Raw genomic sequence first — 15257 nt, 5'->3', positions numbered from 1 at the left:
GAACACCAAAACTCACCTGTGACGCGTAGTTGGGCTCCAGCCTCAGCAGGCACCCAAACTTGCCGCCCGCCGTCGTGTGCAGCACGCTGGCGCCCACAAAGTTCTTCTGGTTCGGGTCGACGCCCGGCAGCAGCCCCCACCTGAAGCCCTCGAGCACCTTGCGGACGAAGCCGCCGTGCATCTCCCTGCCCTTGTCGCGGGCGCCCTGGGTCAGGCTGACGATCTGCTGCGCCTCGCGGGGCGCGCCGCCGATCTGCTTCCAGCGCTTGAAGAAGTCGTCGGCCGACAGGTCGGCCGGGTCCATAAACTTGTGCACCGCCACGGGGAGCTTGACCGTCACGGCCTGCAGCGCGCCCGCCAGGTAGCTGATGCGCATCGTCGGGCTCTTCTCGAACGTCCGCCGCGCCTGGAACATGATGACCTGCTGCGACTGCCCCTGGTGCGACAGCGTGCTCTCGGGCAGGCTCTTGACGTCCATGCCCAGCGCGTCCTTCTCGCCCTCGTCCATGTCCAGCGTCGTCGTGAAGGAGCTGACGGGCGCGGGCGTCTTGTTCATAAAGTACAGGATCAGGCACGCCATCTCGCCCCTGTACTCGGACCGCACCCCGACCTGCAGCTGCCCGTCCTCGAAGAGCACGCCGTCCGCCCGGAGCATCAGCCGGTTGTAGCCCTTCTCCCACCCGGGCGACAGGTGCGCCGCACTCGCCAGGTTGGGCAGCTTAGTCGGCTTCTCCATGTTGTTCATGTCCAGCCCGCTCAGGTCCGACAACGCTTTCCCATTGGCCCCGTTGGCAATGCCGTTGCCGTTGCCGTTGGCCTGAGGGGGTCCGTTGGAGCTGAATGTCCTTTTGAGGCCAGGATTCTTGACCATATTCAACTCGGACGCGTCCGCGTTGGCGTCCTTGCCGCCGACGACCCATGTCCGTTTGTCGCTGGTGTTTGCGTGCCTCTGATGCAGGCGCGACAGAAGCGCCGACTGTCGCTCCGGGAACGGTGGCATCTCGTCGCACAGCGTCCGAAGCAGGTCATCCGTCGGGAGGCTCGCCAGCGCCAGGTACTCGCACGCCCGCTGCTGGAGCTCCGAGTCCAACGTGTGGCTGTAGACGTCAAAGACGTGCACTAGCTGCGGCTTGATCTCGGGGAAAAGGTTGACAAACTTGACAAAGCACGAAAGGATCATGGCGCGCGTGAAGGACGATGTTGCCGCAAGCTTGCTCTCCAACGCCATGAACTGCTCAATCGGGCTGGAGCCCTTCTCCTCGGCGATCAGGTGGCCAAACTCGCCGAGTATGTACGTCCCAATCTTGACAAGCGTCTCGTGGCAGTGGTCCTGCCGCAGGTATTGCAGTGACGTCTGGGCGGCGTAGACCTGCAGCTCCTCGTTGTTTGTGACGATCTGAATCACGCGCTGCCAGACCTCATCACTGACGTGGTCGCCAGCCATGGCGATCAGCCGCAGCGATATGTCGACGTACCACTGCACGTCGGTGGCGTACTTCTCCGTCAGGATGGCGATCTTCAGCACCATCTCTTCACGGATGGCAAAGTCGGCATTCTGCAGGTAGTGCAGCAGCTCGCCGACAATGATCTGGGCGTTGGTCGAGTCGCACATGCTGTAGAGCAGGTCGAGACCCTTTCTCCTCACGCTGATGTCGCGATCCTTGAGCGAGCCCAGGATGACCTCCTGGTGCTGCTTTATGGGATCCAGCGTGTCGGCGCGGGAAGCGAGATGCGTCATGGCCTCGAGCCCCAAATAGCGGACGTTGGTTTCCCGAGACTGGATGAACCTGCCGAGTCTTGACGATATTTGCTTCATGAGTGCATGCTCCGTGTCCAGGTGGATGATGAGGTTGATAGCCTCAAAAAGGACCGCATTCTGGGCGTTGTTCTGCTGCACATTCTTGTTGGTTTCCAGAGCAAGATTGAGTATCTTCTGTAGCGACTCCCGTATCAGGTCGCGAACATGGCTATCCTCTGTCAAGGGAGGTAGGGTTAATAAGACTGGAGCCACGGTGAGGTTTTGGGCACTTGTTAGACCACTTGCCTGATGGAGGAAAGTACTGAAGCAACCTCAAGAGCTTCACCTGGATCCACGGACAGGGGACCTTGTAGTACAGGTAGTCGCCCGTGCAATCGCCGTCGATGACAACCTTCTTGAGCCTCAGGGCGGCCTTGACATAGGCACCCTTGTACTGGTCCGGGTTGTCCTGGGCCAGAGCAGCCACCAGAGATGCGACCGACAGCGCGACTCCGAGGTCAATATCGTCCATCATAGATATTATCCTCTCGGCCCATTGGGGCTGCACTATGTCGGGGTGCTTTCGGTACAAGCGCAGGAGGGTGAGGGCGGCCTTCTTCTTGACAAACGACTTGGATGTTCTGCGTCACGGCGGCATGTCAGCCATTCCATCCAGCTTCAGGTAGAGAACGAGGGCTGTGGAGGGCCATGTCGGTGCTTACGGCGATATTAATAACCTGTGGACTTCTCCGCTGAGGGCCTCGCCCATCTCCCTCGAGCCGACGTTTGCAATGGCGTGCAGGGCGAGGCAGTTAAAGAGCTCGTTGTGGTCGAGCAGGTCCTTGCGTATGCTGTTGACGACGAGGTGGAGCAGCTCGTGCTTCTCGTGCAGGAACAGCGTCATGGCCAGGTAACCGATCTGCTTCTCCGAGTACTTATTGGCCGAGATGAGGTTGACGGCCTCGAGGTGGCCAAAGTCGACGTTCCAGCCGAGGATGTAGATGTAGAGCAGCTTGCAGACGTATTTCTTCTTGTGGTAGCCGCTCAGGCTGCCGTCCTTGAACTTTTGCCTGATGTTGGCCAGCTCCTTGTTAATGCGCTTCTCCTCGAGCTCGCGCGCGCGCGCGTTGCGGAGGTCGGCGATGAACTGCACAAGCCCGCGCATGTTGGCATTGCTGCTGCTCGAGCGGCCGAGGAAGCCGGCCGCCGTGGACGCCATCTTTGCCCGTGGCTACCCGCGGTGGGTGCGCCGCTGGTCGTTCGTTGCCTTGATCGGGGTGCGGTTCGTATGGGCAGTCTTGGCCGCAGCCGTATGCGTCGTGGCCCCTTCGGAACGCTGGAGCGGCAGAAAAAAAAAAAGAAAAAAAAAGACACGCGACCTCCGTCTTGCTCTGTTCCTGACGAGTGGTGGGCGGCTTCTACCACCAGTCAACCACTGGCGTTGCAAAAGGGAGCTGCGCGCTGGTGCTACCCTCGAATCGTTGCACAGAATCTGGGGAAGAGCTCTAATAGATCCGAAGACTGCAGGGGTGTGGGTGTGGTTCGGCGGGCGGCGTCGGGTCGTGGGAGCTGGCGGCTGGCGGCACAGCGATGAGGCGGTCGGCGGATCGAGGGGTTGCGGGAGCGGCGCGGCTTGATTCGGGTCCTAACGGGCTCTCTGAGCACTAGGCAAGGTCATAGTCGCGCGGAAGAGAATGAGAGTGTTGTTTTTAGCTGCAGGTGGGCTGTCCTGACAAGCTGTGGTAGTCACGGGCAGCAACGACGGGATTTACGCTCGAGTCCCAGAGTCCTGGACAGACCGAATATCACACGACGGCGACGCAGTGGTTGGAAAGTGGAGGTGGAGTGCCCCTTGAGCCCGGCTTGGCTGGACCTGAGAGCCCCTGTAAATGCTGGGCGGGCCGTCAGAGCGTTAGCCCCATCTCAAATTCGACCGCCGCGCCATGAAGCACTAGCCACACACCGACTGGTGCAAAGGGCAAATGTGGCTGAGCTCAATGAGAGAAATGACGTCCAATTCTCTCGTTCATCTCAACCCCCAGCTCCGTCACATCTACACGCCAATGCTTCGGCGACCCGGCTGCGGATAATGAGACCGTATCTGCCCAGACTAGCTGCGACCCCGTGCTCGGTCGCGCAACGCTGGGCCAGGCGGTCGTACGCCTTCCAGGCCGCGGGCGCCCCCGTCTTCGAGGTCTTCAACCGCCGCACCAAATGGCTGCAGAAGGAGAGGGCCGCCGCCGACGTCGAGGCCAGCCGGCAGGCCGACTACCTCAAGGATGAGGTTGCCATCCGGCTGTGCGAAAGACTACTGGTACGGACGGACAGGGCCCGCGTCTTTTCTCGTTTCGAAAGTTGGGACAAAAAGGAGACCTTCCTCCTCCCCATGCACGTCAGCTGACACGGACACGTGCGCCCACGCCTGCTGGGAATAAAAAAGGACTTCAGCCGGCACTTCCCCAAGGCGCTCGACTTTGGCGCCAACGCCTGCAACGTGGCCAAGGCGCTGGCGCGCGAGAACCCGGACCCGGACCCGTCGCGGCCCACGTCGCCGCCGCTGGCCCGGCGCGTGTCGCACCTGACGGCCGCCGACTCGTCGCGCGCCATGCTGCACCGCGACGCCGGCGAGGCCTGGAACTCGGAGCTGGACATGTCGCGCGTCGTGCTGGACGACGAGGAGGGCACGCTGCCCTTCGAGCCGGGGTCCTTCGATCTCGTGCTCAGCAGCCTGAGCCTGCACTGGATCAACAACCTGCCCGCCGTGCTGGGCCAGATCAACAGCTGCCTCAAGCCCGACGCGCCCTTCCTGGGCGCCATGCTGGGCGGCGACACGCTCTTCGAGCTGCGCACGAGCCTGCAGCTGGCCGAGCAGGAGCGCAAGGGCGGCATCTCGCCGCGCGTGTCCCCGCTCGCCGACGTGCGCGACGTCGGGGGCCTGATGCAGCGCTGCGGCTTCAAGATGCTGACCGTAGACGTCGACGACATCATCATCGACTACCCGGACACGTTTTCGCTGATGCAGGACCTTCAGGCCATGGGCGAGGCCAACGCCGTGCTGGGCCGCGAGATGGGCGCCATCGGCCGCGACCTGTTGCTTGCCAACGACGCCATATATCGCGAGCTGCACGGGAACCCGGACGGCACCATCCCCGCGACTTTTAGGATCATCTACATGATCGGATGGCGCGAGGGGGCGAATCAGCCTCAGCCGCTAGCTCGTGGCAGCGGCCAAGTAAACCTAAAGGATATCCTGGAGAACAAATAGAGCAATCTGAATGGGAATCGGGGGTCTCTTGAATCCCATATGCAAGCAATACTGGACCTTTCATGGGCTTTTTGTATTCGTTCTGTCGGTAGTACATCATATAATTGAGACCGCCGCTTGTAAAAAAAAAAAAAAAAGACACAAGATAATGCTGCAACGCCTTCCCGCCTGTGTATATCAGCTCGTAGCGCCGCTGGAAGCCTCTCTCACACCCTCCTCCAGTCGGTCATGACACGCCCTATGCAGCCGAGGCCGGCCACGTCGATGACCTTTTCGTGCCAGCTGAGGAGGACGCTCATGCCGGCGCCCGCGGGCTCGTTGGCGGCGCCGGGCCGGCCCGACATCTGGCTGAAGCCGGTGGGCTGCGGCGTCATCTTTGTCGGGGTCCTGGCCTCCTTGATGGACGAGGACGCAGCCATTCCCTTGTATCTATTGTAGAAAGGCGGAGCCGTCAGCGTTAGTTGACAGGGGAAAAAAAAGGGTGAGGACGGAAAAGTGAGAGGAAAAGAAAAACCCCCAAGCAAAAAAAACAAAAAAAAAACGCACATGTACTTCATCAAGACGTCCAGCAGCTCGCTCCCGCCCTCGGACCCGTAGATGCGCGCGAGCATGGGCGACATGTCGCTGGCCTTGATGGACTGCAGCACCTCGATGACGGCGCCCAGGTGCGCCTCGCGGGCGGCGGGCTCGCCGGCGTAGACGGGCGCCTCGAGGCAGCCGCGCAGCGCGCCCTCGGCGTCGCCGCCGCGCAGCAGCTGCCGCACCTGCTGCGCCACCTGGCGCGCCTCGGCCTCGGACACCTCGGGCTGGGGCGGCCGCAGCGTCGCCGTGTCGAAGTTGGCGCAGCTGTCCTCGGTCAGCGCGTCGATGTCGATGGTCCGCCACGCGTCGCTGAGCGAGGCCTCGGTGTGCTGCTGGATGATGGACATGTCGGGCAGGGCGGGCGAGGGGCGGGGCGTTTGTCGTTTTTTTTGGTCGTCGGTGAAGGGGAGGGGGGCGGGAGCTGTAGGAAAGGAGGAAGGCGATGTGGTACTCGTCAATCCGGCTCGGTGAGGGCGGTAGAAAGAATGGAGGGTTGGGGGGATCGTGCGGCTTTGTCGTCGTTCCCTCGCTCCAATCGTCGGGTGGTCAGTCGGGGTCGGTTGGGTCGTGCCGCGGCGTCTTCATGGAGCTGCCTCTGGCTCATCGTCATCCCGTGTGGCAGCTGGGCAGCACTGTGGGGACCAGCTTGGATGGCGGGGCCAGAGGCAGGGGAGCTGGGCCGGACCCTAACCCTCAGCCCATCGTTGTCGAGACTAACACCTGTAACAAGAGGCGACATCGCTTGGTGGTATGTTTTGAACACCCTTTTTACAGCAAATCAAACAAGCCCAATCAAGTAGCAGACAGCGCGTAGTATACATGGGTACTACAGAGATTTAAAGGTTCAAGCAACAGATAGGACGAGCACACTCCCGTCTGAAACACAAGACATCAGAGATCTATTCCAGTCAAAACGGCTCGTCTCCCACGCCCAAACCCAACGAAAAACATCAGCCCCACAGGGGCGCCGTGATCTCGGCCGCCCGCTCAACCACGACCCGAACCCGGTCCCCAAACGCCTTGTTAGAACACTCGACCTCGAGGTCTTCTAGCCATACCTTGGCGTTGAGCTTCTCGTCGATCTTGATGGCGACCCCGGGCACCGGGATCCCGATCTTGTGCAGCCGCGCCAGCTCCGCCCGCCGCCTCTCCTCCAGCCGCTTGGCCTCGTTGCCTGCCGGCTTCCCCTCCTCCATGGACTCGTCCGCGTCGCCGCCGCTGCCGCCTTCGCTCTTTTCCCCCTTGGCTTCTTCCTCACCCAGCGGCGGCAGCTTCGGTTCCTTGATGGGCTCGACGTGGTCCGCGCCGAACTGCGCCTCCAGGAACATGAAAAGCCTCTCCAGCCGCTCTTCCGGGCTGAGATGGGCGTGCAGGTTTCGTGTCGGGAGGACGAACGAGTCGTCTTGTGAGTGCGAGTGCGAGTGTTTTCTTGAAGAGCCTGTTGGGGCCGAGTGGCAGTGAAGCCGTTAGCAGTAGTCCCGTATTAGGTGTGTAATGCCATAGAGGTCGCATATGTGTTGGAACTTACGCTTGACAGCAGCAGGGCTGCTCTCCACTGTGAGGAGCACAGCCATGACGGCATCGGCGAACCCGTCGTTCAGCATGTTGCCCTCCCACTCGAGCTCCAGCTCGCCACTAGCGAAACATCTGACGTTGACACAGCCCATGACCAGGTATCCGGCTACGGGCCTTTCCACCTCCTCGTCGGCAGCCTCCATATTCGTGTCCCCGTCGGCGTCTGGCTCCGCCTTTGCCTCTTCGCCGTCCTGCTTCTCGTCATCCGTGGCGCCATCAACGTCACCCGGTGCCTGCTTCTGCCGGGCCAGCTTCCGCATCTCGGGGAGTTCGTCGATGGCGCCAAACGTGCTCTCGAGCGCCCACTTGATCAGGTCCACTCCCGCGGCGCTGAGCCTGATGCGCTGCCGGCAGACGATGGTGGTCGTCGTCAGGCCGGCGTACTCGCGCAGGTCCTCGGGCGCCATCAGCGATAGCTTGAAGTCGTTCTGCACCAGCACACCCGTAATGAGTCGTTGCTGCTGTTGCTGTAGTGGGCCGTCGAGACCCCCGTCTGCCGGAGGGAGCTTTGTCGGAGGAGGGATGGCTGCTAGTTTCCCCACAACCTTGGCCATCTTGTCCGCCTTGAAAGGGATGCGCAGCTCCTCGCAGTTCCTCGGGCTAAAGACCTTGACCTTTTCCGTCTTGTTTGCATTGAGTGACAGTAGCTTCGACTTTAGCCTCATCATATTGTTGACCTCTCCATGGACGAGGATCTAGGTAGAGTAGTGGTGGTTAGCACATGTTTATTGCAAACGCGCTGGCTTGCAAATTCCACACTTTGCCCAAGGAGGCGATGGGCTTAAACTCACCACAACTGGAGCGTTAACCTCCTCGATGAACTCCCTATTTTCAGTGCCGTCCACATGGGCGGCAAATGAAAACTCGGCAACACTGCAGCGCCGCGGAATCATGAGCTTCTCGCCGTCAGCCCTACGAGATGCCGCCGCTGCATTCCGCGTCATCACGGCGTGGATCTGATCAGGCTCCTGCATGATCTGCTTGGCCATGGTACCCTCGACGCTGTAACCCGTGATGACTACTCCGTTCTTGTCGCTCGGCGCCCAGCGCTCCAGCAGCTCGCGGCTGACGCCCGTCTGCAACATACCGGGGCTGGCAAGCATGACGCAGGGGCCAAGGTCGTCGAAGCGGTCCAGATTCTTGAGCGAGCGGATGAACTTGAAGTCCCAGGGCCCGCCACCGGTGCCGACGTTGCCCGCGGCCTCGGCCTCGGCCAGGCGCTCGCGGAACAGGCGCTTAATGTTGTCATTCATGGCGCCGACGTAGGTCTGGTAGACGACCATGCACTTGCGCGCCAGGTTACTGGCGTAGTAGATGGGCACCTTTTGGTACTCGGAGTGGCGATCCCAGTACTCGTCCAGGATTAGTAGCAGCTCTTGGGCGCGGCCGAGGGCGAAGACGGGCATGAGCACACGGCCGCCTCGGTTAAGGATGCCCGTGATAGACTTCATGAGGGCTTGCTCACGCTCCATGCGGGGCACGTGCGACGCGATGCCGTATGTCGACTCGGTGATGAGTACGTCGATCTGGACGCCCCGCGGCACCTCAGCCGAGACGAGATGCCTATCTTGCTCGCGCGAGTAGTCGCCCGTGAAGAAGACGTTGAGTCCTGCAATCTCGATCAGAAACATTGCCGCGCCCAGCACGTGGCCGGCCGGGTACGGAGTGATGCGGATCGATGAGATAGTGTGTGTGGTGTAGTAGTCGATGGCCTCGATCTGGGGGAACGTGTTGAGATGGTCCTGTTCTGTGTAGACAGGCTGCGATGTTGGGTTCGACGATGTGTTGCCAACGCGGACGCTATCTTGCATGAGCCACTTGTAGATGGCCTTGGTCGGATGTGTCATGAAGACGCGACCCTTGAAGTTGGTCTTTGCCAGGACGTACGGCAGAGATGCCGCATGGTCGATGTGGAAACTATTGGGATTTGGGCCAAGAGGTCAGTGACATCCAGTCAAGACGTGGCGCGCAAGAACGGACTGCAGGCAATGTGCGGGACGGGACGATCTCTCTGGGTGCTGGGTGCAGCCTAGCTGCCTACCTCGCGACCAGAGGGGTGGCAACAAGCTGATCGACGACGGCAAGCTAGGCGGCTTCTTCACAGGCGCAAGGGGCTGGCAAAGGTGGAAGCGGGCGACAGGGTATTGTACGTATGTATTTGATTTCTTTGTACATGGCGATATCTGACTGACGGAGCCCCGTTCATGCTTGTGTCTTTGTGCCACCCAACGTGGGTGCGGCTGCAGAGCATGAATGACAGCATAGCGACGGACGGGGGTCGCGACGCCATCAAGTCGTCTTGCCCATCGCAAGCAAGCTCTTATCCAGGTCTCAAGCCAGCCATACAAGCGTTGGCCCCACCTCCGAGGCCCTAGTGTTCGTGCAGTATACCACAACAATGCCACCCAGCAAGGGCAAAGCGAGAGAGGGGGAGCCACGAGGACGCGAAGGAAACGGTCGGGTGCTGCTTACTGGCTTATCAACAGCACATCTACGGTGCTCAGGTCGAAGTCATCAAAGAACGGCAACGCAGCAAGACCATCGTATGCGGGATGCTGGCCGGCATCGAGCTATGGTGGCAGCAAGATTAGCAACCGCTGCGTGAACAGGCCGGCGCGAGTTGTGGGATGTGGCAGGTACCTACCATGACGGTCTTGCCCCTGTATTGGATGATATGGCAGGACCGGCCGACCTCGTTGCCACCACCGAGACAGGTAAAAATCAGCTCGTCGGCGGGGTCAACAGGCTCGTCGGGGGCGGCAGTTGCCATAGCCGAGGCTTTCCTTTTGGAAGCCATGCCTGCAGCTGTCGTGCTGTCGGCCGCGCGGCGCCACACAGAGGCCGGCTATGTAGAAGGCGCCTTCGAGACTAGGATCGAGGCCTGTCAAGTGATGCGAGATACTGTTGCCCTAGGGCTCTCCTTCGAGATCAGCGGTATGCCGGCCAAACAGTGCTCGCTCGCGAATGGACTTCTACTGCGCAGAGGAACACGCAGTTCCCAGGAGTTAATTGACGACTGATTAAATATGCGCTTTTAGAGCCTGGACACAAGCCGCGCTCAACTTCCGCTTTGTTTGTGTTGGTGTCAAACGGCGGCAGAGAGGCTGCGATGCGACAGATCGAGCTCCTTGCTTTGAAGTCCCATTTGGGCGAACGCGAAACTTTGGTTGCTGTCGAAATTAGGTAGAACGCGTTCCGGTCGGCATGCAAAAGTGGAGCGCTCTGCCGGCCGGGGCAAAACGTTCCATCCAGCAAAGTTAAAAGTGGGACAGGCGCGACGCAAAACGCAACCGCCACTCGCTGCACGTGACGTGGAGCAGCCTGCGGCTCCGCCAGGCGCCTTTCGCGAACTTGAGCTTCTTCTCATCGTTTTGGCCGTTGTGAAAACGCCACCCGAGCCAACGAACAACGACCACAACGGACGACGCATCGCGTAACCGCGACTAACGCGCCTACATTTACGAGTAGCGAGCCCCAAGAATCACAATTTATACTGACAGAAGCTTCGAAGACCGCGGTCGGCCGATGGTGGCCGCCAAAGGAGGCTCGCTGTGGCTGCACGGGCAGCTTGCCTGAGATTGGGGCGCTTGGAGGAGGAGCGCCAGAACCATCGCCCTGCCATCCGCGCCACGATCGTCCCCATCGCCCAACAGGACCGGAGCCCACGCCCGGAACTCTCGCAGCTCCCGCCGCCCGACATGGCGCAGCCACAGCACCAGCAGCTGCCGCTGCCTTCCGCGCCGCCGCCGCGGCCCTACTCGCCCGCCCAATTATCACCCGCACTGCCCAACTCACAAGCTCCCTACAGCGGCAATCCCCCTCCCAAGCGACAACGCACCTCGCCGGGCCCTGGATCGTCGCAACCAGGTTCGCCATTCGTCGCGTCGCCCTCCTATATGCACAGCCCAGGCGCCATGGCAACACCGCCGCCAATGTCTAACGCGCCCTCACCCGTACCGTATCCCAACCACATCGCCCTCCCGCCCAACAACCTCGTGCAACAACCCTACATCAACGGAAACGCTCACAACAATGGCCTCCCCCTCAACCACTCCATGCAGTCCCTCTCGCCCGGGCTGACCATGCCCGGCCGCACACCGGGCACGCCGCCCGTGATGTCGCCCTCCCAGATCCTTCCAGTGCCGTCCCAAGCGACGACCCCGCTGACACCGGCGCCGGCTCCCTCACCCTACGCGACAACTAATGCCACCCTGGCACCTATGTCGCAGGTGCTAATGCCCACAGGCGCCATGGGGCCACCTTCCAAGCCGGCCGAGCGGCCCGTCAAGGAGGTGCAGTACGACGTCGACGATTCGCTCGCGGGAACAGGCATCGACCTTAGGGAGGAAGAGCAGTTCATGGCGCAGTTCTACGCCGGCAGCACGAGGGCCGAGGCCAGGACCGGTTTCCCTGCCAACACACCTGGAGCCGCCGGGTCCATGTATGGTGCCGGACTTGCCAACCAGCCGGCTCAGGCCATCTCGCAGGACCAGATACAGTTCGAGGTCGAGCAAGCCAAGGTGGCTTGGCAGGATGCAGCGGCAAAGCTTTCTGTTGTCCGCGGCCACGAGGTCAAGAATCCATTTAGTAACCTTGCTGTCCTCCACGGGCGGGCACACCGGATTGCCAACGAGTATGGCCTCGGCCTAGTCTTGGACGTCAAAAACGGCGGCATGGGCAAGATGAAGCTGGGTGATGAGTTCCCGGAGCCTTCGGTTGATGTCATCACCAAGGTCGTGGGCCCAGATGCTGTCGTGTCCACCACCAAGTCCTTCCTGCCTGTCGAATCGTTCCTGGCCGAACAGATCGGGCTGTTGTCCATCGCGACAAAACATCGGCTTAGGCAACTGGTCGAGGATGCCGACAGGGTCGCGCGCACGCGACAGCAAACGTCTCATGGCGTTGCGCCACCTGAGTGGGTCGATGTGGCCGTACCGATAAAGACGGTGGATGCTGGCCTGGCTCTTGAGATGAGCAGTCCGGCGCCGGGGGACGAGCACGGAGCCGACCCTGGCGTCAACCCACTTAAGCGTAAGTGCTCGTTATCGCACCCTTTCCTGTACAACTCATCTGACGCATACATTCAGGCTCGTTGGATGCGAGCGAGTCGGACCCTGCAGCAATATCGGCTAGTGGCAAGCCAGCGACTGTAGTCAGCGGTCCAGGGGCCAGCTTTAATCTCAGCGCCGCGCTGCGCGAGACTAGTAAGTCGGAGCGGGATTCGGAGGAAGCCAGGCTCAGGAAACGCCAAAAGCGCGCCGAAGACGAGGAGCGCAAGAAAAAGGGCGGTGACGCGGCGGCATCAACGGCCGGGTCAAGAGCAGGGTCGGTGGCTCCAGGGACACCGGGCGGGGCCGACGCGGACGCGCCGCCGCCCGTCAAGGTGCCGACCAAAAAGGAGCTGAAGGCAAAGGCGGCCGCGGCCCAGAAGTCGCTTGACTCGATGAACACGGCGACGGCGAACTCAACCACGCAGCACTTCCTCGACTCCCTGTCGCGCAAGAAGAAGGGCAAGCGCACCTACAGCTGGATGGGCGCGGGCGCGGGCAGCGGGGCCTCGACACCGCGCGGACCCGGTGGTACGCCTGCCACACCTGGCGGCCTGGCAGCCGGGGCGGCGGCGGCGCTGGGGCGCAATAAGGTGCCCGAGGTGGCGGCCCTCACCCAGGATGGCAGGTATAGGCACGGCGATTTCAGGGAGAACGGCGAGAAGGGCAAGAACATCCAACTCCGAGACTGGATCCAGGTCCTCGAGAGGGAGCAGCACCTCGAGTTCCGGGCCCTACAAAAGGCATACCTCATGCTCGACTCCTCGGCGCCGAAGTAGTACCAGAGGCGCCGCAGGAGTAGTTCGAACCTCGGCCAGTAGCGGCACATGTCTCTGGCATGTCCCCTTGCTGGTATTGGTCGGACGTGGCATGCGGGGTTTTGCTGCTTACGCTTCCGGAATCCATTGGAAGCGCAGGCGGCCGGCCGGTGCTCGTGCAACACGCCACAACCATTCCCCGTCGGATCTCGCTGAGAGCCCTTCTCCCATTTTTATTTACTTAACTCACTCGAGGCCACCACAGTCGTGGCGTGTTGTATCGACTTTGCATCAGACGAGAAATCCGATCCAACCCTGCATCACCCCGGACGGCAGTCCTCGCTAAAAAAACAAAAGTTCAAAAACATCAGGCAAATTTTGATAAGCCAGGCGTTATTTACGGCAGGTGGGGAGACGGCGTCTCAGCATTGTTTTAGAATCGGGAGTTACTCATCAGTCGCGTCTGCTCTTTCTGCCTGTCTAGAAGAACGATTGATTATTCACAGTTTCTTTATTACTTGTTTTGACCTCCACATACTCTTCTCCACCCCTTAATGCCTTTGATTGCTTGCTGCCTCTGTTACCTCTTTTTTCTTCTTTTCTTTCTTTCAGGGAAGGGGTTCTGCAAACCGCACTGTTGGGCTGACGGCTTGGTTTTTCGGGTTTTTGCGGTTCCGCTCTTCTCTATCTGATGAACACCACTACCCCGGAATTGCGCGGCAGCCCCAAGAAATGCATTTGGAGGGAGGTCACTGTTGGTAATATGGTTGAAAGGAGGCCGGCTGTCTGCATCGGGATAATCAGTCAATCACACAGTATGAACGAATGCCTGGCAGGCTCTGATATGTGCCAAACTTGACCGGCGTTTGTGGTCTCCATCCTGTCTTGATGAACTTCTCCATGCGCGGCCAGCTAGGCCTGTCCCTGGCAGTGGGCCAGCTCCACGACCCTCACCGTGTTCTCTTGATTGCTGACATAGTCGTAGTCTTGTACTCACGGCCCGTTTGTCACCTCCTCTTCACACTTTGCCGCGATATACTCTCTCGAACACCCATGTCAGCCAGGGGCACCGCCACCGCGGCCACCGGGAGGTATCGGTAGGGTATATGTCATGTGGTCCCATCACATGGGGCAAGAGTGTCGTCATCCACGGCCCCGCAAACCTGTCGACTCCCTCCCTCGCTACTTTCAAGGTCAAGATCGAGATCCACTAGCAGCAACCGCACCCTCAAGCTCAGACGTGGTCACCTTCACCGGGGTGACGTGTCCGAGGAGAGCTGCCGCTGCAAGGGGTGCCGCAAGCTTTTTGAACCGCCAGCCCACGCGTGCTTGGCCTACAGCGCCCTTGCTTTGCAGACCCGTGGGTAATATCCTGGACTGGTGAGCGAAGTTTGTTTATGCGGTAGCTTTTCGGCTGCCGCGCGCTTCTGTCATGGGACCCGTCCAAACGACATACGGCTCTTGGGGATCATCGGTTTCGACATCCAATCCGCTGGCCTGTTTCTATTATTCACCTTGTTAAACCCTTTCTGTTCCATAATCTTTGTCTCTGTGCTCTGTTTTGCACCACGGAGCCACTCGCCATGAGATCTGTGCCGGGTTTCCTTAACGGAAGTCGACAGGACTTGCACCAGATATCCCATCAATAGAACCTCCCCGCGTACTCGTCCGGGAAACAACCTAGGTAGCCCGAGAGGCTAGCCCATGCCGAGCCCACATCTGCGCATAATCTTGAAGCCTATCACACCTTTGGATAGCGGACATCCTAGCCAATATCCCCAGGCGCCAGTTCGTATTCTGTATCGCGCCATACCACATCCACTCCGCCCCTCACTCAGCTTTTGAGGCGGGCTGGTCGGCATGGGCGAAGGGGATGAGGGATTGCCAAGGCCGGCTACGTCGGACAGAGGGCTCAACTCCAGTACGGATTAAAAGAATATATAAAAAATAAAAAATATAAAAAAAACCGCCCCACGGCGGCGCCCCAGAGCATAAACATGGCCAAGCGCTCATTGGAGGGCACATGCATGCTGTACACGTATGCAACGTCGCTCCCTCATCTCGTCCCTCACGTCATGCAGACCACTCAGGGTGCCAGTGCGCTGGAACGCCCCCATGGAGCTGCCTAAACTGGCGATGGTGACGAGAAGTTGGCTACCTACCCATCTAGGTATACTATCCTGCCATCTCGGCCGATGACGTTAGCCCTAATATGTGTGCCGTGCATAGCCGCTGCCTGGTACCTACCCCTACCTACGCGGGCAGGTATATGCATTCACTATGACATTTCC

The 15257-nt window shown here is 60.3% G+C and overlaps 6 protein-coding genes across 6 annotated transcripts; 2 read left to right on the top strand and 4 right to left on the bottom strand.

Annotated features, from left to right (window-relative positions):
* Positions 1–12: 12 nt before the first annotated feature.
* GGTG_04623 (AP-2 complex subunit alpha) lies at positions 13–2957 on the bottom strand (the record flags this gene model as incomplete). Its single annotated transcript, XM_009222419.1, has 4 exons — positions 13–16; positions 60–2001; positions 2099–2379; positions 2461–2957. 4 exons carry the CDS (start codon positions 2955–2957, stop codon positions 13–15), a joined length of 2724 nt encoding a protein of 907 aa, XP_009220683.1.
* A 795-nt stretch (positions 2958–3752) lies between these two features.
* Positions 3753–5149, top strand: GGTG_04622 (hypothetical protein). Its single transcript, XM_009222418.1, has 2 exons — positions 3753–4052; positions 4179–5149. The coding sequence occupies exons 1-2, from the start codon at positions 3828–3830 to the stop codon at positions 5001–5003; spliced, it is 1050 nt and encodes a 349-aa protein (XP_009220682.1). The 5' UTR covers positions 3753–3827; the 3' UTR covers positions 5004–5149.
* Positions 5150–5209: 60 nt separating this feature from the next.
* Positions 5210–5932, bottom strand: GGTG_04621 (Arp2/3 complex subunit; the record flags this gene model as incomplete). The annotated part of the gene is made up of 2 exons (XM_009222417.1): positions 5210–5432; positions 5550–5932. 2 exons carry the CDS (start codon positions 5930–5932, stop codon positions 5210–5212), a joined length of 606 nt encoding a protein of 201 aa, XP_009220681.1.
* A 107-nt stretch (positions 5933–6039) lies between these two features.
* GGTG_04620 (hypothetical protein) lies at positions 6040–6324 on the bottom strand (the record flags this gene model as incomplete). The annotated part of the gene is made up of 1 exon (XM_009222416.1): positions 6040–6324. The coding sequence occupies one exon, from the start codon at positions 6322–6324 to the stop codon at positions 6040–6042; it is 285 nt and encodes a 94-aa protein (XP_009220680.1).
* An 11-nt stretch (positions 6325–6335) lies between these two features.
* On the bottom strand, positions 6336–9957 carry GGTG_04619 (endoribonuclease YSH1; the record flags this gene model as incomplete). The annotated part of the gene is made up of 5 exons (XM_009222415.1): positions 6336–7023; positions 7114–7855; positions 7952–9077; positions 9633–9730; positions 9805–9957. 5 exons carry the CDS (start codon positions 9955–9957, stop codon positions 6536–6538), a joined length of 2607 nt encoding a protein of 868 aa, XP_009220679.1. The 3' UTR covers positions 6336–6535.
* Positions 9958–10505: 548 nt separating this feature from the next.
* GGTG_04618 (hypothetical protein) lies at positions 10506–13781 on the top strand. The gene is made up of 2 exons (XM_009222414.1): positions 10506–12191; positions 12248–13781. The coding sequence occupies exons 1-2, from the start codon at positions 10859–10861 to the stop codon at positions 12985–12987; spliced, it is 2073 nt and encodes a 690-aa protein (XP_009220678.1). The 5' UTR covers positions 10506–10858; the 3' UTR covers positions 12988–13781.
* Positions 13782–15257: the final 1476 nt, after the last annotated feature.

Source organism: Gaeumannomyces tritici (assembly GCF_000145635.1).
Source record: "Gaeumannomyces tritici R3-111a-1 unplaced genomic scaffold supercont2.2, whole genome shotgun sequence".
NCBI classification, from domain to species: domain Eukaryota; kingdom Fungi; phylum Ascomycota; class Sordariomycetes; order Magnaporthales; family Magnaporthaceae; genus Gaeumannomyces; species Gaeumannomyces tritici.
This window is presented reverse-complemented; position numbering and strand designations above follow the sequence as displayed.

Coding starts and splice junctions, on each gene's coding strand:
- GGTG_04618 (XM_009222414.1), top strand. CDS start 10,859: ATGGCGCAGCCACAGCACCAGCAGCTGCCGCTGCCTTCCGCGCCGCCG. Junction 12,192..12,247: donor TGGCGTCAACCCACTTAAGC/GTAAGTGCTCGT, acceptor GCATACATTCAG/GCTCGTTGGATGCGAGCGAG.
- GGTG_04622 (XM_009222418.1), top strand. CDS start 3,828: ATGAGACCGTATCTGCCCAGACTAGCTGCGACCCCGTGCTCGGTCGCG. Junction 4,053..4,178: donor GGCTGTGCGAAAGACTACTG/GTACGGACGGAC, acceptor GGAATAAAAAAG/GACTTCAGCCGGCACTTCCC.